General features: G+C 37.9%; 1 protein-coding gene across 2 annotated transcripts in view; it reads right to left on the reverse strand.

Annotated features, from left to right (window-relative positions):
• The window catches only part of THSD7B (thrombospondin type 1 domain containing 7B), an 882,043-nt gene that overhangs the window by 117,529 nt on the left and 737,763 nt on the right, over positions 1–26,751 (reverse strand). For both annotated transcript variants that reach the window (XM_058301029.1, XM_071216471.1), the window contains one exon: positions 1,174–1,307. In XM_058301029.1, coding sequence (XP_058157012.1) covers positions 1,174–1,307 — 134 coding nt within the window. The remainder of the gene's footprint in view (positions 1–1,173; positions 1,308–26,751) is intronic.

The following is a 26,751-nucleotide window of genomic DNA, read 5'->3' on the forward strand; positions in this document are numbered from 1 at the left end:
GAATATGACACAGAAGACAAAGTTTTGAAGAGAAAGAGGTAAAAATACAAAGTTAGCAATAGCTTAAGCACACTATTTCCCAAAGGAAAAGGAAGTAAACAAAGAGAAAGAATGATAATATTTCCTTCAGCCACATGTTTTGGTTGTGGATAAGGAGCCCCTTTACAATTTTGTGAGCCTTTCTTTCATCCAACAGATCGGGAAGTGATATTTTAACGGTGGGATTGAGTTGTCAGAGACTATGGAAATATACTGCGTAAAAGTAAATTCACTGAGGGGGAACAACAATCAACACAGATAAGTAGGCTCTGACTTAATTTCAGTCAGAAAGCCAACTCAGAGGGGTGCTGTCTGACTTGGGCACTGTCTATTTGAAACCAGATCTTCCTAAATCAGGCAAATAATACACTATGCTCATGCAATTGGACAGTTGACTATACTATGTTTTCTTCCTTATTTTACATGCTAATCACTGTTATCATTTATTTGTTCAATCTTAGTGTCTACTGCCATAATCCTCAGTTGGTAAGGAAACTGTTTCTGCCCAAATCATTTCTAAATAGACCATTTGATAAACTCAGGTCAAGTGTTTTTTCTCTGATTGTCACTGCTGTATGTATAAAACAAAAACTTTAAAACAGGTTCCCTCAGTACATAAGCCAGCATTTGCTAAATTTTTTCCAGAGATATTTTCCTTTTAGATTAAAATGTATAGGTATTGTTTCTAGTTATCCTCAACTTTGGTTTCTAAAGCTATGTGGGGGATATAAAAATGACATTTTCAATGTGTTAACACCCAAGCTTATAAGATCCATCAGATTTACTAACAATAGTGTAAAAAAGAACAATGGCAGCACAGTCAAAATCTCCTAATTTCTCAACAGTGATGGCCATGAACCCACGGAGGGGTGACAGCCTGCTCTGAGCAGTTGGCTCTCCCATGAAGAAGTCATTTGTAGGAAGTGATGAGGATTGTGGGTCGTTGCAGAGAGAATCCCACTAGAAGCATCAGCAGATGAGGGCACATATGCTTCCATGGATACTTCGAAGGTAAATGAAAACCAGAGTGTATGATGTGAAAATCAGGGTGTACTTGGATAAGCAACACTGTTGTTTTTATAAAAAATATATAAGTTCCACTGCCATTTCCCAAATGTCTCCATTTTTACACACCTGATTTTCCTAGATTGTGTTCCTTCTCCACAGCGCAGGGACCTCAGCTCATTGTTGATTTTGCATGGAGACCAATGTTCTACAACCCAGGAATACTGATTGCACTCACTGTAACATGGGACTGCCTCATGCACCTGCCAAGAACAGGAAAGGGAAAAAAATTACATGGAAATATCCAAGTTTTAGAAAAATAGCTTATCTTTTAGTAATGCCTACTGAGCCTAAGCTGAGAAACCACACTCTGGCCCAAACAGCCAAATTATATTCCCAAAAAGTAAGATATATTTGGCTTCTCTGAATTTACTGCCTTGCCTAAGAAAAGCATACAGGGGAAATCAACTAACATAAGATGGCATGGCTTTGCAGAAGAGAACAAAGGACAGTCATTTCCAAGCAATGAGAGCAGGAATTCCATTATCATTTCATTTCGTCAAAGAGCTCAGACAGCATCTATTAGATGGCCCAGTTCTCAACTATGTTATATTGTATTCTCAGATGTACTTTAAGATGTCAATTGAAACATGAAACATATATATATATATAAATATATATATATATATATAAACCATCATCCAACTTAAAAAAAAAACAAAAAGGAGCAGCTACAGCTCAGTGGTTGAGTGCCTGCTTCACATGTATGAGGTCCAGAGTTCAATCCCTGGTACCGCCTTAAAAAAAAAAAGAATATATATGGGAAATTTACTCTTAAATATAAGGTGTTCTTAGAATGCAGTATTATGTGTACCAGAAAATTCTTTTTATGCCCTTCTTTAAGTGATCAATGCTAACAGACAATCATTAAGTCTCCTGGGCACTGTGCCTTATGAATTTAGCTATTTGTAGGTTTTTTTCAGAGCACAGATACACACACACACACACATACACACACACACTACAAGACAAACAGTGTTTGTTAGCTGTTCAATTACAGTTGAATATTTACAATTTTAAGGTAAAAACAATAAGTACAGTAAATGAATTCTTAGATTACTTCCTATGCATTTGGTGGCAGTGTTTTCTCTGAATCTGTATCCCAATGAGATTGAGCTTGTCTGCTTCTTTGAGGCTGCATTTAACATGCATTGCTCCTCAATGTAAAGCACAGGGCTTTCCCTGGGCAAGAAAAAGAAACTTCCATTTTTTTATATGTTACTTTAGATCACAAAGATGGCTTTATTATTGGCGTGGTGTTGCCAAACTACTTAATTAATGCTTTTCTTTTTAATTAAGAACCTAAGTCCCAGTTCTTTTTCCCCCTTGTCTTTCCATTTCTATAAAATTGCAAATGATGACTAGGCAGTGCTATCCAAATAGAACCATTACTTGCGGGTTTCTATTAAATGCAAGGGAAAGCACTACGTAATGGAGATGACCAAAAAACAATATTGGAACACTGTCAGCATGTTAGGTGGAAATCAAATGAGAAAAGGTTATTTGTGAGACTCCATCTCTGGAATCACAAATAATGTCAGAAACTATTTTTAGCTGTGGGGTTCTATTTGGCACTCTCATGGAAAGCACACAAGTATAAAAGAAACCACAAAAGGAAAATACGTGAGGGCAAAATGAAAGGAGATGGGAAAAGAGAAGTGGAAATGAGTGTGAGGAAAGTAAGAGATTAAGTAATAAAAGAATCACATTTCATGCTGTGAATGCTGACAAGAATGGAATGATAGGGTCAGAAGCCAGTACCTACATCAGAACAAGGAGGAAATAACTTGCTACACTGAAAAGTCTGCCCCCAAACCTCACAGGATACTAGGTGAAAAAGAAGAATTTATAAAATGAAAAGACATGACCACCCACCAATACGAGGAAACTGAGCTGATGGGAGGGAAAGTTTAGCTGATTATGCTGTGCTGTGGAAATGAAGCTTTCACAGATTCATTCTATAAAATCTTTAATATCTATCGGACAATCTAAATAAAATTTTTTGGCTTTTGTAAGGGATACAAGAAGTATCTCTGCCAAAGTACTTTGCACAAATAGGAAGGTAGATGAAAAATTTAAAAATTAGTTCATTTCATAAATGAACTGAGAGCAAATGGCTCTCCCCTCTGACATGGATCTGTTTTTCTAAAGCTATCACTATCAGCCAGGATTTATATTTCCACCCTCCCTCCCGTAGAAAGCCCCAAGTTCAGGCATAAAATGCAAAATAGTCTAGTTCTATGTATCTTTGATATAAACACTTGACCACCTGGTTTAATATTTTCATTCTTTATGCTACAGTGATCTGCATCTGTAGCAGAGTAGCTACCTCAATGATAGGTTAGAGGAAGATGTTGACTCACCTTCCTAACTGACATGTGGAAAGCAGCACCTCTTAAAGATGTTCCAGCCACATGGAATTACTTGACTACCCACCTCACCCCCCCCCCCGCCCCCACTTAAGTCTGCCGTTTTACATTTTTTCAAGCTGTTCCTGCTACTGACAAATTCTGACACTTCCTTCAAAGTCCCAGTAAATCCTACCACCTCCACAAAGCATTTTGCATGACCCCAGTTGGCATTTGTTTGGCACTCAGTGTGAGTCCCAGTTTTAAGCAGACTTGTAGCACGATTATGACATCAGGATGTGTAAAGAGGCCATGATGGTCAGGGTTGCACTGTGGGTTGCTGGGGAAGCTGACACATTCGAAGAAGCCATCACCTTGACTTCTTCCCCTTGGTGTCTCTTCTTTTCTACTACTTTATCTCTTTTTCTCACCATTGTCTGAATAACCCTATGTCTATTTTGCACTTGCAAAACCACTAAGAGAATTTGGTCAGTGACACAGAAGTGGCTGAGGGAAATTGAACTCTTCCTACCTAAACATGCTTCTGGTGTTAACCAAAGTCAGACTTGGACTATCAGTGTTTGTTTATGGATCTACTAGACAAAAATGAAATAAATCAACTAAGTCTTAGACAGGCAGAGCCTATGTTTTCATGATGTCTGCATCTCACAAGACTTGGGGGAGCAGGCAGTGCTCAGTAAGTATTTGTTGAATTGACACTGACTTTTGACGGGATCTGGGTTGCTAAATGGCCCTTATTTAATCAAGGAACAAAAATGAAAACATTTTCTTTCCTTCTGGGTTTAGGTACATAATAACAAAATCACTCACTCCCCAAGAATTTCTGCTTGATGACTCTGTTAAGAGAAGAAAAGGTTGTCCCTTAAGAATTGTGAGAATTGTCTCCTTAGAGGAATCTTACCTTCAGGATCAAAAATACCCACCAAAGGCCAAAAGGCAACAAGGCATTGAAGACTAAAAATTAACTACCCAGATGCCCAATTTCTTCTCCTGTCAGTTCTTTATGTTCTGGCTATTTCATATTGCTATTTAGTTGGTGCTTATTACAGTTGCATAATGGAAATGTGTTAAAGTATGGACTTTTCAGAGAATCATTTGAAAATGCTCTGAAGGAGAGAAATGAGCCATAGGAAAGTTAAATGAAAATCATTTCTAAATGGTACAGATTAGAAAGAAAATAACAGGGTTTAATAGGGCCACAGATGCTAAAAATGCCTCTGAAAAATCTAAATTCTCTGAGAGAGGTAATATTTCATTCTCCTAGTTATGAGTCCTATTTATTACTTCTTTATTGGGAAATTGTGTTTTTATAATTTTGCCAGTTTCTGAGTCATACCATGAACTCATTCATTGAGTCAGTGTTTCAATGTATTAAATAAACCTCCACTCATTTTAATTGATCAGTTTAATTAAATACTGTTTTCTGATACAATTTCTCCAGTTATAGATTGACTTTCCTGGCATAATCTTGGCAAGCAGGGTCACCCTGGGGCTCAGTGGATGTCTTTCGTATATATCTGAACTTCAGGATTCATGGGTTCAAATAAGACAATCTAACAACTAGTACTATTCCATGGTGGCTGCTGGGTGTGGGGAATGGGAGGAAGAGATGAGATGTGGAGGCGTTTTCGGGACGTGGAGTTGTCCTGGATAGTGCTTCACGGACAATTACGGGACATTATAGATCCCCCCAGGGCCCACTGGATGGAACGTGAGAGAGTCTGGGCTATGATGTGGACCATTGACTATGGGGTGCAGTGATGCTCAGAGATGAACTTACCAGGTGCAATGGATGTGTCATGATGATGGGAGAGAGTGTTGCTGTGGGGGGAGTGGGGGGCGGGGGCGGTGGGGTTGAATGGGACCTCATATTTTTCATAATGTAATTTAAAAAAATAAATAAATAATTTAAAAAAAAGAATTAAAAATAAGATTGGAGGAAAAAAAAAATTAAAGACAAAAACAAAGGAAAGAATACACATGGCCTCCAGTTTTCCATAGCAATAACCTTTTGCTCCAGTGAAGAGCCTGCTGCTAGTCAAGACTCAGGTGGAAGCTGAGTCTTCCATGCTGGGCACTATGGCTACTCAGTAGAATACGGAAATCAGTTCAAAGGTCCGGTGAGGTCCAGGGATACTCACAAGTCAGAACCGACTTGTCCTGTGAGAGGAAATGGTCTCCAGGAGTGATAAGATCAACAGAGGCAGTATGGACTCTCGTGTTCTGGAAACATTATGAGCTCTTAACACAGATATACAAATTTTCCTTTAATTCCTTAATTCAAATAACTCCCCTTCAAGGCCTTCTTTACCTGACCATGCTTTCTTCTTTCCTGCTCTACAGCTCCCTGCTTTCACATCAGAGGGGTTCCCAAAGCTGCACCCTCTCTCAACTTACCAATCTCCATTCCTTTTCTTACCCAATCAGAAATTCAGTTATGACCTCCTCCATTAGGACTTCTTTAAATGACAAGAAAGTATTTTATTTAAGCCAATTAACCCTTTTGTTTCCATTTTTGTACATCATACATTTGCATCTGCTTGTGCACAATGCAATGTATGTAATGCTAAAGTTCAGTCTTAACTCAAATGCTTTACAATGTACACATCAACTGTCCTTCATGATCAACGGTTCCATCACAAGATTGTGCAGTACTACATGGATTATATGACATTCTAGTCTTAAATCTCAATCATCACAATCGTTTTAGCTATACAAGGTTAGTATGATCTTTATTTATAGATGGAAATAACTTAAATTTGCAGAGGCTAAGTGTATCACTGAAGGAAATAAGGCTAAACTAGTCTTTGAACTGAGATTATTTGAAAATCCCACTCAGGCAATGCCAAGAGAACAAGATCTCTACCTATTTAACTTGTTTAGGCACATTTCTCTAAGATGCACTGAACATCTTTTCAATGATTATGGCAATGCTAATATTTCTATTCCTGGGGGAAAAAAGAAAACCAAGAAGTGAATTTTCAAAGATTTCTATAGATTAGACGATGACTGTTATACATACAGGAAAAAAAATGCATGAGAAATTTATACCTAGTCTTGGGGTATGGGATTTCTTTCACAGTTTCAGAAATCCAAAGTGGTTCTTTGAGAATTAACTTCTGTGTTTAAAGCGATAGCAGGTGTATGCATGTTTTAAATGGTTGCAATTCTTTGTGTGAAAATGGGTTTAAATAATATTCACAAATGTTATTTGTAAATCTATTAATCCTGTCATTCTGTGCTGTAGGTTGCTCAACAGAGCAGGCTTTTGGAGCCAGGATTCCCTAGAGATCTAGGGTCCAATGATTTGTTACTCAGAGTTGTTGAGTTACTGCCAGTTTTAGACCAAATATTTAGTTCTGAGGCTCTATTCATAATGCTGGCCTCTGCACATCTGGCTTCTGCAGCTACACAGCAACCAAAAAGACTTCCTCAGAATGCCCAAAGCTTACCATCATGCTTGGTTTATGAAAGTCATGGTTTTAAATATGCATTATTCTTTTCTTTTTAATTATAACACACCCACAAACATGAATGAACCTAATAAAGCTGAATGAGTTTTATTCACAAAAACTGACAAATAAGTTGTGGAACTTTAAAGCCAATGGGAAATTTATTAAAGGAATAACTGTGGTAGTTCCATTTTCTATTTCCTAAGCACAGTGGTTTCCATCCTGGCTGTTAACAGGCTGAGCGGTGTTGCTACTGCAAGGAGCCCAGAAGTGCATTCATGTACCAAGCCTGGACTGGAGTCCTGGTGAAGAACACAATCTCAGGCACGTTGGAGCTCTCATTTGTCAAGTGAATGCAGGCACTGTGGTGAATAAGATAATTTGAATTTCATTTGAAAGCAGTGCTGGCTTCAAAATAGCATTTTTCTCATTAAGAATCTTCTCATTCTAGGCAAACAAAGAGCACAAGGTAGGGAAATACTGCCTGTACACACATAGAAGAAAAAAATCATCTAATGGGGTTATGCCCTAAAAGTACATGACTATTTATATTTTGACAAAAGAGATGTTGAACAGAATAGCCATTCATCTGAAAGCTAACACTGGATAATGTACTCTACTGAGAAGTTCCAGTCCCTGGATTCATTACCTTTCATTTTCCAGTGAGTTAAAGACCCCTTCTCTCTGACCAGACTATTACTTACCGTGTGTTTTAAAAGTCTTCAAGGTCAAGGCCAATGCCTCCAATTTGCTACACCTTCTTTATCATCCAAATAGTCCTACTGTCCTCCTCATGGGGTGAGGGTCAGGGAGGAGGAAGACTGAATGAGGATAAGTAGGACTCCTTTCCCTGATGTTTCCTACCTTCTTCAAAGAGGTTGTACACAGCCCACCCAACACAGAGAATGTGTAATAGAGAGGAGCTGCAAAACCACAACTAAAAGACCATGGTTAGGAGAGCGGATATAGCTCAAGAGGTTGAGCACCTACTTCCCATGTATGAGGTCCTGGGTTCAATCCCTGTTCCTCCTAAAAACAAAACAAACAGAAAAAAAAATCAACTCTCACTCAGAAGTGGATGTAGCTCAGTAGTTGAGTGCCTGCTTCCCATGTATGAGGGTCCTAGGTTCAATCCTGTACCTCAAACAAACAAACAAATGAAGAAACAAACAAAAAACATGGTTAAAGCTCAGTGGTCTGTGTTAACCTACTTTATGTTATTTATAATAACAAATAATAAAAAAAATAGTTCTTTTTAAATGCATAATTTTATATTTCTCTTAGAGAAGATTTACATATCTAATTGTTCATATTTATAAGACTATGAAAATAAACCACGATCATAAAGTAGATTGCATGGTAAAGGGATAATCAGCATGCAACAAAAAATATTGTGCAGATCCTATAAAGTGCATGATATTCTACAAGTAAAACACCAACACAAACGTACATTTGAGGTTTGATCAGTCTACCTCTGAGTGCAGAATGTTTACTGAACTGAGGGAGCATATTGACATAGGCGACTTGGGCAAGATGAACTGTGAAGTCCACACTCCGTACCAAAGCATTGTGTAAACAACCACAACAAACAGAAGGAGAGGGGAAGACACTAGAGCCTGGGTTGCCTTCTCCAATACTTTGGCAGATGCTTCCCACTTTCATGCTGTGTTACGGCAAGAAATCAGATAGGAGTTTCAGATTATTCACAGCATGCCAGGGATTCCTGTCATGGTGACCCTTTTGATTCTCCTAGAACAGATTGTAGTTATCAAGCTGAAGTGAAAAAAGAAAAAGTAATATCATGCCAGCTGTAATTGATACTTCTAGAAAACTCTGTGAAAGCTGAACTCACAGCCCTTAAGTGCACAGATCATGTATCGCAGAGGTGGTTGGATTGTGCCATGGAGATCTGATCAGAGAAGAAACCCCTCTGCCCTTAGGGAATTAAATACCTACAGATACTGTCTAGGAGACTAGTACAAAAACAGATAAGTAGATGACAGGCAGACAAACAGACATGTGGAAAGGGGGGCAGAGAGAGAGAGATGATAGATACATAGTGTGAGAGTCTGGGTCCCAGAGTACGGCCATCAGAACCAGGTGAGGAAAGAAAGCTTCCTTTCTCTGTTGCAATAGAAGAAGGAGCCTGAAAGTGAGAATGCGCTGCCTTTTGGAAGTTGGCAAAGGTTTTATGTTATGGGACCTAAGGTGGGGGCAAGACAGATTAGTTTACAGATCTCAGTTCCCAGGAAAACATGTCCAAAGGGTAAGTAAGTCAGAAAAGTATTTGGGGATTTATCCAGAAAGGCAGGAGGCCCAAGGCTTGTGACTCTTTGTTATGTAGATAAAAGACAGAAGTAAGAGCTTTGAGGAACACCTTTACTTTCATTTTATGGGTCTCTGTTGGGAGAGACTGCCTGTGTGATTTACAGTTTTCACTTACTCTCAGTAATGATCATGCTATCTCTTTACTCTAGGATATATACAACTGTCTCTGCACTTAATTATTTGCAAGAGGTCTAAGGAGCAGGTCTAGGAAATCAATATAATTTGGATTATCAAAATGTATCTCTATAAAGAAGCAGTATAATCTAAATTGCACACTCCTTAGGCAGAGAAATGTTTGTATGGCTGGACTGTGGAATGCAAATGACAGAGAGGAGTAGCTCTAGTTAGGATTAATCTAATAGGAACTGCTTTGAGGCAGGAGATTTGTCAATCAATCAAGCAACAAAGCCAAAGTCTACATGTAGGTCTCAGAAACTGTACACAAGGACCTTAGAGCACACAGGATGAAGCCTGGAGACTGCAATAATTGGGGAAGTAAATGGGAAATTCTGAGGAGGTAGAATTTTATTTGAAGGCAATGGAAACCATCAAGACTTCTGAGATTCAGATTGAAATAAACATTCCACATAAAGCATGCAGAAGATAAGTCATCCTGAATTTGAGGAAGATGAATGAATGGGCTGAGAAATGAGAAGATTACAGTGGTCTCAGTATGAGGTTAAGGCTATGGCATCATCATCATCTTCATCATTATTATTTTCACAAAGCTTCCAATACAAAAGAAGAGAGACAAAGATGTAGCAGTGAAAATAAAAGAGACAACTGAAACATCAGTGCTACTTTCTGGACTTATGGAAGATTAGTATATTCTAGAACTGAGGGATGCATTAGAGTTTCCTCTTTTTCACCAAGAGAATGGTGAGGGAAAGGACAAGGCATCAGAATCCCAAGTGTACGGAATTCCAGAGAGTATGCTAAAGAATAGAGCAGCAGAAACTCTTGGGTATTTGCCAAGGCAGCTTCCTCATAACATATTACCATCTTATTTCATCTTATGTTGGCTTACTTGGGATAAATCTGATGTGTGTGTGACCTGAAAAGCAATCTGGTTTTGGAAGATTTGCTCAGAACTTACCACTATTTACAGTAGGCAAGCACAAAGATGGGTCTGGTCAAATTCTAGGACCACATCCAAAAGGAAAGACCATAATTGGAAATAAATGCCTTTTTACATTTTCTTATCATGCAGCATGAGATCTGGGCCCACTGTGGTACAGTTTCTTAATCATTACCACAACAAACCTTTCCTAGAATGAAATGCATCAGGATTCTTATACATCACTTCTTCTATAGTCTATCAGGAAGTTAAAGGCAACAAGCCAAAAGAAGGGGCCATAAAATAAGGTGTTTATTCTCTCTGGAAAGACCAACTTAAAAAGGATAAATATAAGAATCATACCCTGCAAACTCCATTTCTAATTTTGCTACTTTTTAAATGAACCTGCTATCATACCAGGTATATTGGGGTGGGGGATCATTACATATTTTCATATTAGAAAAAAATGGAATATTACTTCCTTGCAGTCTGAGCAAAGGAGAAAAATGAACATATTTATTTTCCCCTACAGAGAATTTTTACCCAAAATGGCTTGTATTATGCACACATACAGACACACACAGTCATCTTTTGCTTCTCCTGAAAAGGAGAAAGTTGTTCCCAGACTGTATTGTGCTCTAATCGTTTTCCTTGCTAAAATGGAAGGCCAGGCAGAACATAAAATGTCTTTTAAAAATATGAACTCTTAGCCCGAGTCCTCGCGTAACAAACCTGATGTGTCTGGGACAAAGTGAGAGTGAAGCATGCAGCCACAAGTGCTGTTTTATAACCAACAATGGCCCAGCCTGACCTTTGCAGAAACGAGAGGCAACATTGATTGGATAATGGAATCCCTGCCATTCACTTACATGGTGATAAATTAGGATCTTGGCTCCAATTTCCACCCTAATTTCATCAGTTGGAGGCTCCTATTAGGGATTAATTGAAAGTTGCTGCTTTATGGAATCAAGAGTATTTTGTGGCAGAAATTCTTCCTCTGGGGCAATGAGAAGAGACAGAGACTATATAGACCCTTTTTGGGTCATCACAAAATAAAAGAATAAGACTGCTGGAAAAAAATTATAGTTTAAGGCACACCTTTTATGGCCTCCCTTATAGCAAATTTTATTTAGTTGACCAAAGGAAAGACAGCTGATGGTAAGGTAGAAGTCACTTCTAATAAGAGCAAATATCACATAAGCAATATAAATTATAAACCCATTCCTGATTTGAAAATCTTGACAATGAAGACTTTGGAATTGTACTAGGGATGGTCAAATTAACCCCTTTATATAAAGTGGTCAAGCTTCTACAAACTTGGCCTTGATTAAACATACACATGTGTGTGTGCAACCAGTGACAGATTTCATTCTGGGTTATTTAATGAGAATTATGTATTCCAGAAAGCCATGTTTTCTGCAAACAACCACCTCCCCATTCCCTCAGCCCCCAAAAAGTGTAATAGAAAAAACTTTGTATACCATGTCCCTGATTTATACCATGTTCTCAATAATGCATGTTGAAAGAAATAATGAATGAAAATAAGAAGGAAGGAACACATGCAGAAATGTTCCTTGAGCTTGCATACCTAGAAACTAGTGCTGGTATCACCTGAAACTAGAACTTTTTCCCTCTTTGTAATTAATTTTACAGGAATTTGGGAATCATATATATCAATAATTTAAGTCTAATTGTACTCAGGTATCCAGATCTTAATGGTTTTGAAAAGCAAAGGCACAAATAAATGCCCTGAGCTTTTCTTTTATTTCTTAGGTTTCTCTGAATATAGATGCTACTAATCAGTGTTACCCTACTTCCTCATCCCAATTAGGCATGTCTTGTAATAATTGAGGAAAATGTATGTTTCTTAAAAGAATGCTTTTTTCCCCCTTGAAGACATATAGTCAACGCAGTCGGCATTCATCATGCCTAAAGGTAGACCCCTCTGACACGAAAGAGCCAGGCTCACAGTTACAACTTCATCTCTCAGAAGGTGGGAACCACATTTTGAACATCTTTTGTGTTGTACATAGCATTTGACATGTGCATGGTAACTGAACTGAGCCCCAGAAAATATACAGCCAATGGTTCTAGATCTAAGCTTACTAGGGGTGAGTGTCCATTAAAGTATTCCTCTTTAGCAAGAAACACACTACTTTGGATGGATGAAACGGCATCTGTAGAGCGATTTAGGAGATGGGGAGCATCAAGTATTGTACTTGTATTGGATTCCTGTCCTCCATTATTGGATTCCTTGGTTGGGTCTTATTAATTTGATAATGTGGTTCTCTTATGGGGTGGTTTCATTTTAGTGGTGGTAAAGTGATCTTTTATACTGAATGAAAGATTATCTGTGGTCTAGTGAGCAGAGCAGTATAAAGGAAGCTCTGAGAAAGGGGCTTTGTTGCCAATTCTGCCATTGATTTCCTGGCAGCTCACTTAAGGGACTCTCAGGATGTAGTTTTTCTCTTCAAAATGGGATATTAATACTTATTTTCAAGAGTAGATTAATACTGGGGTATGGAGTTGAAAGAGTTTGGATCTGAGTGAAAATTATAAGATCATCTATTGCAACTGCATCATTTTCTTTATCAGTAATACACCGGCAGTCCCCTGGAGATTAATCTAATAACATAGTTTTGGTCTAAACTTAGCATGCTTATTAACAGTGCACACCAAAAACTGGGGAGAGGTGACAGATTGAAAGGGAAGACACATGCCTTGAAGTTTCATGCTTTCTTATCCTCCACAGCACAGCACCTAATGCATTACTGAGCAAAAGAGACGCATAATCAGTAACTGCTTACCCAGCAAAATAAGCTCAGCCATTCCAAAAATAACTCTACTATATCTGATAAAGATAAAAAGGGGTATTCACAATTCCATAGCATGTCAGTTTTTGACATTCCTCTCGAGCATGAAAAGATTCCTTCTAAAATGGAAAGTCTTAAATTTTATAGCTGAAATACATTAAGTACTCTATGCTGAAGGACTTAAAATCAAACCATAAGGATAAATAATCTTTGTATACAGCAGTTACGGATCATACTAACTTCCAACAGAGCAAGATCTCTGTACTTGCTCATTTACTCATGTATTAATTCAGTAGACACTTATGGATAGTTCATTGAGATACCTGGATGTATAGATTAATGTTTTTCAACAAATTTACAAAATTTTTGGCTATTATTTCTTCATATATTCTTTATGCCCCTCTCTCCCTCTCTTTGCCCTCTGGGACTCCCATCAGTATATGTTGGGATGCTTGAGGGTGTATCCCAGGTCTCTGAGACTGTTGATTTTTTCTCATTCTTTTTTCTTTCTGTTCTCCAGATACGATAATCTTAAGTGACACCTTTTGAATAAACTGATTCTTTCTCCTGCCTACCCAAATCTACTTTTTAACTCCTCTAGTTAATATAGTTTTATCTACAAAATATCTAGTTTTTAAAAATAATTTCTGCCTCTTTATTGATACTTTCTATTTGGTGAGATATTGTTCTCATACTTGTCTTTAGTTCTTTAAACATGACTTCTTTTAGTTCTTTGAACGTATTTAAAATAGCTGCTTCAAAATCTCTGTCTGTGAAGAACAATAACTGGACTTCCTTCTTCAGGACAGTTTCTTTTGACTGTTTACCCCTGCATATGGACTATCCTTTCTTATTTCTTTGCATGCATAATAATTTTTGTTGAAAAATGGGCATTCAAAATAATATGATGTGGATAAGCTCTGGAGCACTGACTTAAGACTAGGAAGATGGGATACAGAGGTGTGAGAGGAAATGCACAAAGGGTTGAGGGTCGTTGCCTAGGGTGATCAGCCCAATGCCAAGTTGGGGACTCGGTGCCTGAGCCCCTGCCTAATCGCCTATCGGCACTGGCTCCACTACATCCACAGACTCACATGGCAGTGGTGTGCTGATGAATCCAACTTAGGTTCCCATGACTGCAGAGAGTTTTTATGGACCCTACCCCAAATGTCCAGATGAAACAGAGGATGAAGAGACATCTTCTGGGCAGAGGGTTTCTGCAGAAACAGTGTCACAGGTCAGGACTTCAAAGACAGAGCTGCCCACCCAGAAGACTCACTCCTGAGAGGTGTATGTCTCAATCTTGAAAGACATTTTGCACCTGGCCAAGTATCAAGCAACATACCCTAGAGAGAAACCATACTTGGGTGCCAGATATATGACAGGCTTTTGGTTCCGTGCAAACCTTCACCAGGATCTGAAACAATATAGGGGAGAGGAAATTTCAAAAGAATTGTGGACAGGATCTCACTTAAGGATATCTGCAGATTGCATGTGTGAGGGAAGCCTTCACTTCTGGAGAGAATGAGAAGGACTTCCCGGTCACCTTAGGCCTCCCTCAGCACCGGGCCACAATCAGCAGTGAGAAGTCACACAGCTGCAGACTGTGGGGAGGTCTTTCATATTGGAAAAAGTCATTATTACTGGGCTGAATGTGGAAAAGCTTCCAGCCACAAACACACACTTGCTCATCATGAGAGAGTCTGTGCTGGAGAAGAGATTTATGAGTGCATCAAATGTGGGAAAGCCTTCAGCTGCAAATAAAAACTTGTTCAGCACTAGTGAATTCACACTGGAGAAAGGGCCTATGAGTATGGTTAATATGGGAAATTCTGTAGCTAAATCTCTGGCCTCAATCAACATCAGAATGCCCACAATGAGCAAGGCCTTATGAATATAGCAAATGTGGGAAATCCTAAAACTGCAAATCTAATGTCATTTTACAAAAGAGAGATCATGTGAATAAAGACCTATGAGTGAAGTGAGTATGGATGGGAAAGCCTTTGGCTCATGTTCTACCTTCATTTGTCACTGAAGAGTTCACACTGGAGAAAGATCTTGTGAGTACAGTGATCATGGCAACACTTTTTACCCACAACTCTGACCTTATTCAACACTGGAGAACTCACACTGGAGAAAGGACCTAGATGTGCAAGGAATATCTATTTCCTCATTCAGTGTGATGGCACTGGAGGTAAGCCCATGTGTGTGAACTTTCTAACAGAATTTGAACCTCATATATCTGAATATTCATAATGGGGTGATTCTCCATAAGTTTCTGGTATGAGCCTAAGGAAATGCATTATATCTTCCCAGGGCCTGTGCCAGATTCAGTTCTGTGGCATAAACTATTTCACCTCTACTATCTGGCAGGTCGAATAGTGTGCATCGGTCACCACAACAAACTCAGGGAAATAGACCTCCGTGCTTTCCCATTTGCTTGAAGAAACATGAGCAACCTGAGTTTCTTATTGGGTCTTCACTCCTTCTCTCTAACTAGTTAGAGGATGAACCTGAATGTCTTTTGGCACAGAGGACCTGATCTGAGTTGTGCTGGTGGCTTTCCAAGGACTACCAACTTCATGGATGTTGTTGGCCTCACATCATGCTTGTTATCAATTTTTCCAGCTTCCAAGCCTGCCACACATTGCTCTGATTCATACAACATAAAGTTCTTTGTGTTTAAGCATCTTTAATCTTGGGATTCTATTCACTGTGGGGGTAATTTGAAAGTAGAATTGAGATCTACCAGTATGAAAATGTGAAAATCTTTTGTGGAGACCCAAAATTTGTATAACCCAGAGAGGACAGCATGATGGCAGAAAATAGTTCTCTCTCCAATTTTGGCCTAATGTGCACTGCTTCTCAAGGCCTCCTAGGAAAGACTGCAAGGCACTGTGATCCTAGTTTGTGTCTGGTTGTCAGGAACGTTTTGCTGGCTTAGAAGTCACCCTGAAGAGGGCGCAGCTATTGTGACAACTTCCTTTGCTGCCCAGAATAACATGGACTTTTCCCCATGTTCACAGGGGATATGCAGCATTGCTGAGGGGAATTTCTTCCCCAGGTCCTGCACAGGAGTAACATGCCCTGCTGTACATAATTCAAAAGGTTAGTGTCCATGTTTCTAAGACTGCAGGGGTGAGGGGAACCCTATTGGGTACAGAAATACTGTATTAATAGGGAATGGAGGAAACTGCAACTAGAGGGAACGTGACTTTTCTAAAAATGCATCCACAAATGTTCAGTGACTGCAGATGTGTGGGATCAGTGTGAACAGAAATTCTCAGGATGTCTAGGCCTGTGCATCTTGTGTAGCTGATGAGGTCATTTTCAGGGGAAATAATTTAAAGGTTTCATTGTTCCCATGGCTTTCTTTGCTGCTCACCTCAAGGCCACTGATGCATAGACATGAAAGTAAAAAGAAGGGAGACACTGTAGTCCAGGGATGTGCCTGTTGTGACCTAGCCTCCATGCATGTTGACTTAGGTGGAAATGACCCTCATTGTTCATCAATATTTGCTGCCATTGAAGCAAGGCCGCCCCTCCCAGGGCAGGAGGAGAAGGATGGTGGAGTCAATGCAGGGTTGCCAAACCTAATTTTTGAAAAACAGAGTGGGACATCCAGATTTTTACACTGTACCCTTTTAAAAGGTTTATTACGGTATAATTGATGTGTAGTAAACGGACCCTATTCAATGCATACAATTTGAGAAGTCTCAAAATACATATAAACCCCAAAAGAACACTGTCACATGTCATCTGCTTGTTTACCTTGTACCCTTTTATAATCTCTCCTTGCCCTCCGAAGCCTTCCAGGACACCACTGATTTAGTTTCCTTTACAAGAAAACAATGTGTGTTTTCGAGAATTTTACATGATTGGAACCATGAAGTGTTTATTTCTTTTTTCTGGTTCATTCATGCTGTAAAATTATTTTCAAATGTGTCAATGATACTTAAATACTTAGTTCATTCTTTTCATTGTCGAACAGTATTCTGTTAAATGGATCCACACTATTTGTTTATCCATTTATTGTCTATGGACTTTTGGTTTGTTGCAAATAAAGTTGCTATGGAAAAAAAATGTAACTCTGGAAACCAGATTCTTATCCTTCTCTTGAGTTTATTGTTGTAGCTGCTTGTGGTTGTTATTGTTGTTGGTTGGTTGTTTAGGGATTTTTCAAAACTAATTCTGTCAAGTAAGTATTCTTTTCACGAATAACCACTGAAATCTCTCCTTGGTTTGCTTAGTGGTAAGCTTAAAAGCTTGGAACCAAAAAGTCTCCCAGGCTTTGCTGAAGTGCTCGGCAAGGCAGTTCAAAATTCCACATTCATCTTCAATTTCTGCCTTCACAGAACCTCAAGGTTAGCGTGAGGTGAGAGCTGAAGGTCTTGTCAGGTCTTTCCTGAGTTTGAACACAGCCCTGGACAGGTGTACAGCTGTGCACATGGCCTTTAATTTCCAGGAATGTGTCGGTGTTGTCAAAACCCCTGTGGCATCTTCTTCCCTTGTTTTTTCTTTTAAGCTTTTTGGCTAGCTTATTATTTGTCACACTGCAATCCACTACCTCAGGCAGCCACAAAATTAAATGAATGCCTCTGATGATGAGATGATTTTGACAAATGAGCTCGGGGAAAGGCTACTCATCCTGGGTAGGCTCTCAGTTAGGTCAAGGCAGGCAGACAGTCTGATGAGTGCTATCTTCCAACAAATCACACAACAGGTCAAATGAAAAATGTCTGGGAATCGGACTTTTAAGGAGCTCAACCCATTCTAGCCCTTCCAATAACTTCCAAGTTGTTGATTACGGGCTGTTTCAAGGCTACTACAGATCTGGGATTGGGGCATGAAAATAGAACGAGTTAAAATGCAAGTTAAAAGCTCACTGCTCTAACTGAGATTCAGTTGTTTTCCTTGAATAAATGCTCCCCAGATTGCTACAAGCCTTTGATTAATCTCCAGAATTCTAGGAAAGTTGGGTTTGACAAGTTTTGCTAGTGTTCTCATTGCTTTCATACAAGAGATGATTTTCAGAGTTTTCTCCACTAATTTCACTGATATTGCCTATTCCTTTAAATAAAGTTTTATTGGGTCACCGCCATGTTCATTCATGTATGTATTATCGATGGCTGCTTTTGTGCTATAAAGTGGAACTTAGTGGTTGCAATAGAGACTTTATTGCTCATAAAGCCAAGTTTGCTGACCCTTTCTCCACAGTTCACTGTTCATTTTACATAGGACATTATAAAATATAATAAACCTTTAACCCTATGGTTCTTATATCATTAAGACCAAGTTTTGGAGAAAAGTCCAATTTGGATCCCTTTTTAGTGTAAATTTAAATGAAAATAAGATACACTAATCAATATGATGAAAGATTGGTGTGGAGAAAGTGGCCATGGTGGCTGCTGGGGGTGAGGAGTGGGAGGAAGAGATAAGATGTGGGGCATTTTTGGAACTTGGAGTTGTCCTGGGTGGTGCTGCAGGGACAGTTACCAGATATTGTATGTCCTCCCATGGCCCACTGGGTGGAATGTGGGAGAGTGTGGGCTATGGTGTGGACCACTGACCATGAGTTGCAGCGGTGCTCAGAGATGTATTCACCAAATGCAATGAATGTCTCATGATGATGGAGGAGGTTGTTGTTATGGGGGAGGAGCTGGGTGGTATATGGGGACTTCATATTTTTTGAATGTAATATTAAAAAAATAAATTAAAAATATTTTAAAAAAAGAAAGAAAGGTTATTTAAAGAATAATATGTTATAGATCAAGAGGAGAATGCTCAACTTTAGAAAAGGAGAATGAACAAAATAAAAGAGTTTAGGCTGGTAAGCTAAACACTGTCTACCAAATGGCATGTGCTATGGGGCACAGGACATAGCCCTCTTAGCAGAAAGTCATTATTCTCACTCAGAGAAAAATGTTTCCATAAGTATTTATCTTGATAAATTATAAGAATCTAGGAAGATAAATATAAGATGAGAAATTAAAATATTTAATTTTGGAAAACTTATCCTCTACCTAAGCTGTTTACACATGCCTAGAGCATGAAATGATTGAAAGTTCCAAGAATATCATGCTGCCATTTTAAACACCAGAAGATGATAAAAAGCCAGAAAAATTCTTTGGACCAGAAAGTCTGCTGTTGAGCCACCACTCAGTAGAAGGCTGTGTAGGTCTTGAGTTGGTACCTCTAATGCCCTCCCCAATGCATTGGATCCTAACTACTTAGCTATTTTATTTTCCCTTGATAGTTCTTGTAAATTCTTGCACACAAAAAAAGTCAGCATTTGATCCTGAGATTGTCAAACTCTCTTTAGCTGTCCTTAGCTCTTGGCCCTAAGGCAACAAAAACATCACTAAAGTCTACTATATGGGTAGCTTCTGAAAACATTACTGATATTTGTTATTCATTATATGATCAACAATATTTCAAATGAGAATTGGGATAGACAGAAATAGCATGTAGATTTAAACCTAAGGTGTACATGAGATGAAGTTTATGAAATCTTGAAAAAAAATTAATGCCTTTAAAAAAAAAGGGTTGGGGGAGAAGGGAAAGACAGAAAGAGGGAGAGATTAGAAACAGCACTCTTCAGAAAGCTATTTGCTAAGAATTTGGTAACCCAGAACAACATCTGGATAGGAGGGCACATATGGTGCTCTCAAAACGAAATTACGAAGACAATGCTGGAATACACTCTGAGAAGGAAGAGCCGATTAAATATAGGAAACCTTTCCAGAGCCTGACCTATTTTGCTGCTTCTGAACTCTCTGAAAATTGTTTTTTTTCCTTCATAAAATAAGTCAGACACGGCAAATTTAAGCAGATACAAATCAGTTTTCCGGGTTTCTGAAATAGTCGTTTTGCTGAAGTAAAGGAATTCCTTTAACAGCAACATATCAGAAACTGACCCTCTAACGGGAGGATTTTTTCCTTCCATGTGTGAACAATGTTTTGATCAGGCTTTACAGTGGGAAAAATGCTGATATGTGAAGGAAAATATCAAAGCCTCTCTTCTGTAAATGAAAACAATAAAGATCAAAACAGATTGCAACACCAACCTGAGCCTTTGTAGAAGTCCGTATTAGCAGTGCATGACAAGCAGAAGGGAAAGAAAATTATATATGTATTAGTTGAGTTTCTATTATAAGGAAAAACAAAGAAAAAAAAAAGAGTAGAAAGCCTGTCCCTCCGACATTTCAGCTAGAATTTGAATGTCCCCCTCCCCTCTGAGTGGATCTCAAACCCATGGTGGTGTGGGAATAAAGAACACAAGGATCTGTAAAGGTTGCGCAGATTTCACCAGCTGGCCTCTGGCTATGAGAGCTTATTCCTAAAACCCAGAGCTTAAGGAAATGAAATACGTCCGTGAAGCTGAACATGAATTCCCCAAGCTGTATCACAGTCATAACTTATCAATCACGGCCAACAAACAAACTACACATAATTATTTTGAGGTATAACAACACATACACCCAGACTAACTCTTAGTGTGGATTCCATGACACTATTCCCTGCTGCCCACCCTGACATATCTTTCTTTCTTAACCTTACCACAAATTTAATTTTGAATTTATGTGAATGATAATTACTGTCCTCTTTCCAACTAGTCTGTATGCTTCCTGAGGGCAAGACCAGAAGCTTTCAATGTTGTTGATCATCTTATTCTCAATACTTAACTCAGTGCCTGACATACAGTAGATATTTAAAAAAATTTGTAGAAAGACAAGTGCATAAATGAAGTCCCAAGGGACTATAAATGATAAATATTTAGGTACATCTGAAAAAATTAAAACCCAAACAAAAAATCCAAATCCAAAACTGGAGTTCAAGTTTTACTCTTTTATGTAATAGTTTTGAAATCTTCATTTGCAGAACAATTTCAAAGAGACTAAGTTGGGTAGGACAATTGAATATATATTAATATCTATACCTGGCATCTTAGGAATCATAATCATATTTGAATCTACTCATCATCACAGTTTGTAAACAACAGTTGTTTTCAACCAGAAGTCACTGAACCCAAAGGACTTCACAAACTTAGCAGATGCCAGAGTTACTATTAGTATTTCAAAAATATTATTGAAATTGATACATTTGCTAGTTATAGCATACATAAGCTAATCAAAAGAAGAATTACTTTGGTTTTAGATAAAAGTAGAAAAATAAAAAGCACTAATAAGTAACTCAGCAAAATTGTCTGAATTCTGTCTGCTTCATGATAACTGCTAGAATTGATTAACGCAAAGATAACTCATCAGTGAACTATGACAAATGCTCACAGTTATTTTATTGCATACCAGTATCACACTTATGGAATGATTTCTGTGCTATCTTAATATTACTACCAACTCTTGATGATTATTGCCCATGGATTGACATTTAGATCAATGAACAGGGAAATTTGTGTCTGTTATTTGTTTCACTCCCAGTTTCTTTTGCAGACACCCTACACTTTCTGGTCTGTCCAAAAGTTAGGTTGGATGGCTTAAGAAAAACTGCGCTATACTTCAAAAAGGTTTTTAGAACTATTCAGCTGCAGTTCATCACATTGTTACAGAAAATATATGCTGGGTAAATAAGAAATGCATTATAAATATTAAAAGCCAAGGATTCCCTCAATGAATATCAATGGGTAATTTCTTTGATAGAGATGATTAATTTTCTACAGGGCAATAAATAAAAGCAATCAAGAGCACCTCTTTGCCATTCCTCAGGATACAAACTGAAGCAGTATTCCAAAGCATTAGTCATATTAGATATGGAAATTTGTACTCTAACAAACTATATGCTGTTTTCCTGAAATTACATATATTATTTTTTCTTTCTCTTTATATTTTGGTACTATGATTATTTCATCTCTGGCTAAAGTAGATAATTTTGGGATAAAGATTAGTCCTCTATTCTTCTTGCCCAAAATTCTTTCAGATATTTCCCCACTTTTACCACTATATACAGCCTTCTCCTTGGTTTTACAGAAACTGCTTTTGGTCATTTCCAGTTTAAAGTACTGCTATTTTATCAGAGACTGCTTCACTTCCCCACTAGGCCAACCCCTCTTCTACATCCCTAAATACTATTCTCTCTCTTTAAAGCTCAGTTTAGATCTTAGTTCTCTTATCTTAAATTTTGCCAAATTTGCACTTCCACACTCCCTGAATTCCTGAGACTCAGCGAATGGTACCAGAGATTTGGCTTTTGACATGTGTATTCTATTACCTTGGATGAAATCTGCACAATTTTTGCCAGACAAGCTCAGATCCATTCACTCTTCTACTGAAAACTCTGTAGGGGCTCCCATCACATTTAGAACCAATCCATGCATTTCCTACTCATGACTAAATAGCGCAAATGGCCCAGCCCAGCATATTTCTCTGAATTTACCTCTAATACTCTCCTGGAGCTTATTCCATCCAACCTCATGGCTTTCTTGCTGTCACTCAGACATGCCAAGCATACGCCAGCTTCTAAGTCTGTCCCCTCTGCCTCAGATCTTTCGGGCTGACACAGCATCCACCTTCACATCATTCTCAGCTGTGCTCTGATGTCACCATCTCAGAGAAGTTTTCCCTGATGATCCTATCCCCCTACCGTGCCTTAGTGTCTTCACACTACCCATTGCTGTCTGATATAATATTATTTATATGTTTGCTTGTTCATGATCTCCCTTCACTAAAATATAAGTTTCACTAGAGCAGAGTTGTTAGGGATTGTCAACATTTACAATTAAAGAAATAGAAAAGTCGACAGACACAGCCACCACTCCAACATACTTCCTCTTTTCTTAGAGCATTTATATTTTCCTGTGTCTTCAGAAACCAAATGAGAAATAAAATGCATTGACCAAGAATCTCATCAGTGGTATTTTTCCAAGAGGGCAACTTCTAGTTGGGTATTAAATATTCTTCTATGCTCACAAGGACATAAAAGAGATTGCTTTACACTATTTGAAAGCCACAAATGACTTCTGAAAATAGATGTACTGCTGTTAAAGCCCTGGTTCTTGCTAATCCTCTTAAATCCTCCAAAAATAGATAAGAAGGCAGAAAAACAGATGACTATTTTTATTTGATGTGAAAAGAAACTAAAAATGGAGAATTAAACTGGATCAAAGACAAAAGGGGAAATAGAAGGATTAGGAAGAGAATCAAGAGTTTCAAACACTGTGGAATATCAAATTGGAACAAAAAGCAGTTCCTTTTCCAAATACATTAATGTGTATATTTGCATCTGTGTGAGTGTACAGACTTGCATTTGTGCAAATAAGAAGAGCTATTTAATATACCTTTTCTTAGATGATATTAGAATCAGCAATAAGCTATACTGAAGAGAGCCCTCTGATTCTCCAAACTCCTGAGGCTGGAGTTGCCAAATAAAGTGTTCGGTCAGACTCATTTGCTTCCATCTTATAAGAGAGAAAATCAAGCAGGCAAGTAAACAATCAACATTATCTCAGGCAAACTGTTGGTTGTTGAGTCCTTTTAATCAGGTGTACTTGTTAAAATCTCAGGAACTTGCAAAGTCCAGCAGCAGCCCTGACTAAGGAGATTGCATGCTATATTGACATTAAGATAAATGTTATATGACATTTATAATACACTGCTTTGTGTATCAACTCAACTGGACCACTAAACATAGCCTTTGTAAGATTGGAAGTTCAGATCTAAAACATTCCTAAAAGCCAAAACAAGAAAACAATGGCAAAAACAAATACTTCAACTGCTTTGCCAAACCTCTTGTGTTATATCAGAATAGCTGAATATTTATTTTTCTAACTAGCGTGTGAAGATGGAGGAATAATGGGATTAGTGGATTCAATAAGTCTGAAATAAATAAAATAACATGACAAAAAAGTTATCTTTCCAGTGAATATAGAGATGTAGATTTAGGAAGGAACTTGTGGGAATAACAAATTTTATTCTGTATTCCACTTACTCCCTATGGCACAAGACTCTAGACAGGCATATAGGAGAACTGGAACATTTCTCAAATTAGAGGAATGAGTCAAGAATAACGCAATTACTAATAGAGTCATCTCTAGAAATTAAATTAATAGAGTCATTTGTACCCAAAGATAATTTAGTGAGTTAAAAATAAATATAATTTTTTTGTTTTCCCCATATACTATTTCTAAGCTACATTTGTTAAAACATATTATTTAAGTATACCTGTGTCATTATATATACATATATAAATTTCATGTACATTATACAACATACATTGTATATAAATATATAAAATACATAATAAAATTTATATTTAATGTATGTTTATATAGTATATATAATCTCTTATCAGTAAATATGTGTGGGTCAGACTCTCATTTCCCATTTTTCTGACACAAATATTTAAGATATATGGATTGAATCTATATTATAGAAACATGACTTATTCACCATTTTGATTCATTATTTGTCATTATTTGTCCTGTTGACTGTGATTTCTGCTCATACAGTCACAAGCTAGGTAATTTGTTTTCACAGCTGTGAACATGGTTGGCTTGTTTTCATTTTTCAATTACTATAAAATTTCTAATCATTCATTATTAAAAAATCACCAGTGAGATTATATAATCCAGCAGATAAAAGCAAAGTTAAAAGAAAGAGAAATGACACAAAGAGAAAGTCAACCATACCAGTATCCTGGGACAAACTCTGACTGATAAAGCCAGTAAATTTTTGTTTCTATTCCATAACCAAGCAGTTTAATCAGGTATAGCAAATCATTTAATTTCTTGCACTTTTCTAATAAGGAAATCTTACCTCAGAGATGTTCATTTTTGCCAAAGGCTATGATCCTACAAAATTAAATCTAGATTAAATGTGTTTTGTAGGAATTTAGTAAGTTATAAAACACAGAGAAACAGAATAATCTAAAATAATTAATTTTTCTCAATTTAAAAGGTTTGACTTTTCTATAATTATATTATCTCTAGGATCATCAATGATTAGAAATACCGAAGATGGAGAAATTTCTCTTTTAGGAGCCAATTTAGTACTAGCTTTATGTATGTAGAAAAACATCCTGTATCGGCATTTGATTTGTTTGCATTTGAACAAGTTGGCTCTAGAGACATCTGGAGATGGAGATTCAAGATGATCCTAAAGTAATTTCAGGGCTTGTTCATTCATTCACCAAACATTTACTGAGCACCTACTGTATTCTCAATACTATGCAAAGCAATTAACTTGGTGAATCAGAGTTCCTAACCTCAATTCTTTAAGACTGAGCTCTAGAAACACAATTACCATGAGATCTTCATTTCAGTGCAACTTGCTCTGACAAATATAATGTTTATTTTATAGAAGTTTAATCATCTCTCTTTGGCTATAAGTCCAAGATCTGGGCTCATTCCTCCTCCTTGAAAGCAAACTTGTTATTCTGCAAGCAGAAAAACACAACTCACCCAAAGTCTCCATGTCACTCTGGAAGACACCTTACCTATTGAGAATTCAAAACACTACTGAATTAAGCATAAGACACCAGGTAAGGTATAAAGCACAGGAACAACAAGGAGAAACAGTCATAGAGGGTACTTTGTGTTCATCTTTAGCCCTTGTGATTATCTGCAAGTATAAAAAATTGCATGCAGAAATAATTGCATCTGAAATGAACTAACTGCAGATGTAACTGGTTAGTTGTATTGTTGAGGAAAGCATAACCTTGCAAAATAGCTAACATGTCACTCCTGCCCCTGCTTCTGTGGATTGGCCTGTGAGGACATGGCCTTGCAGGAGAATATCAGATAAATAACTCCTGCCCCTGTTTCTGTAAATCAGCCTGTGAAAACATGTTCTAGTAGAAAGATCTCAAACGAGTGACTTCACCCCCCCCTTCTGTAAATCAGCCCACAACCTCGCAGCTGCATTCTGCCTCTCTAAACCCCCTGCTTGCAAAATTTCGCCTAGCAATGCCTTAGCCAATGAACGAAAGTTATGCTCATCCCACCTGAAATCCTATGAAAACTGAAAAACAGGGCTCAGACTTTGGAGACTGACTCTTCTCTGGGCCCGCGCAGAATAAAACTGTTCATTCACCTTTCTGGAGTGCTAGTTGTGGGTTTCTACGGTTCAGAACTCCTGGCTTTGCTGTAACAGTATCCCCCCAAGAGAGAAATTTACCCTTGGTAAATTATGCCAATAATTAGGTAATTATAGGCATAACTATATTAATTTCTAGGCAATTTTATTGCTTAAAAAACTCTAGGGCAGGCCAACAAGCACCAGATCAAGCAACTGTGAAGAAGCTCTGTGACACTGACTTGTCCAAGGCCAACACCCTGGCCAGGCCTGATGGAGAGAAGAAGGCATATGTTTGCCTGGCTCCTGGCTAAGAGGTTTTGGATGTTGCCAACAAAATTGGGATCATCTAAATTGAGTCCATCTGGCAAATTTTAACATTTTTTAAAACTATAAACAACAACAATTCTAATGCAGAAAATAAGACGTGAACATAAGCTTTCATAAGATTTTCATTAAGTGAGAGTGCGTCTGGATTTCAGCCGCTTAAGAACTGAATTGTGCCCTAACAGTTCTTAGCCTGAGTTCCTGCCTCCATACTCAATCCCTATTTACTCAGATCATACCTTCACTTCATCCAATAGCATGAAGTGGGAAGGTCAC

This window comes from Dasypus novemcinctus, chromosome 7 (assembly GCF_030445035.2).
Source record: "Dasypus novemcinctus isolate mDasNov1 chromosome 7, mDasNov1.1.hap2, whole genome shotgun sequence".
NCBI lineage: Eukaryota > Metazoa > Chordata > Mammalia > Cingulata > Dasypodidae > Dasypus > Dasypus novemcinctus.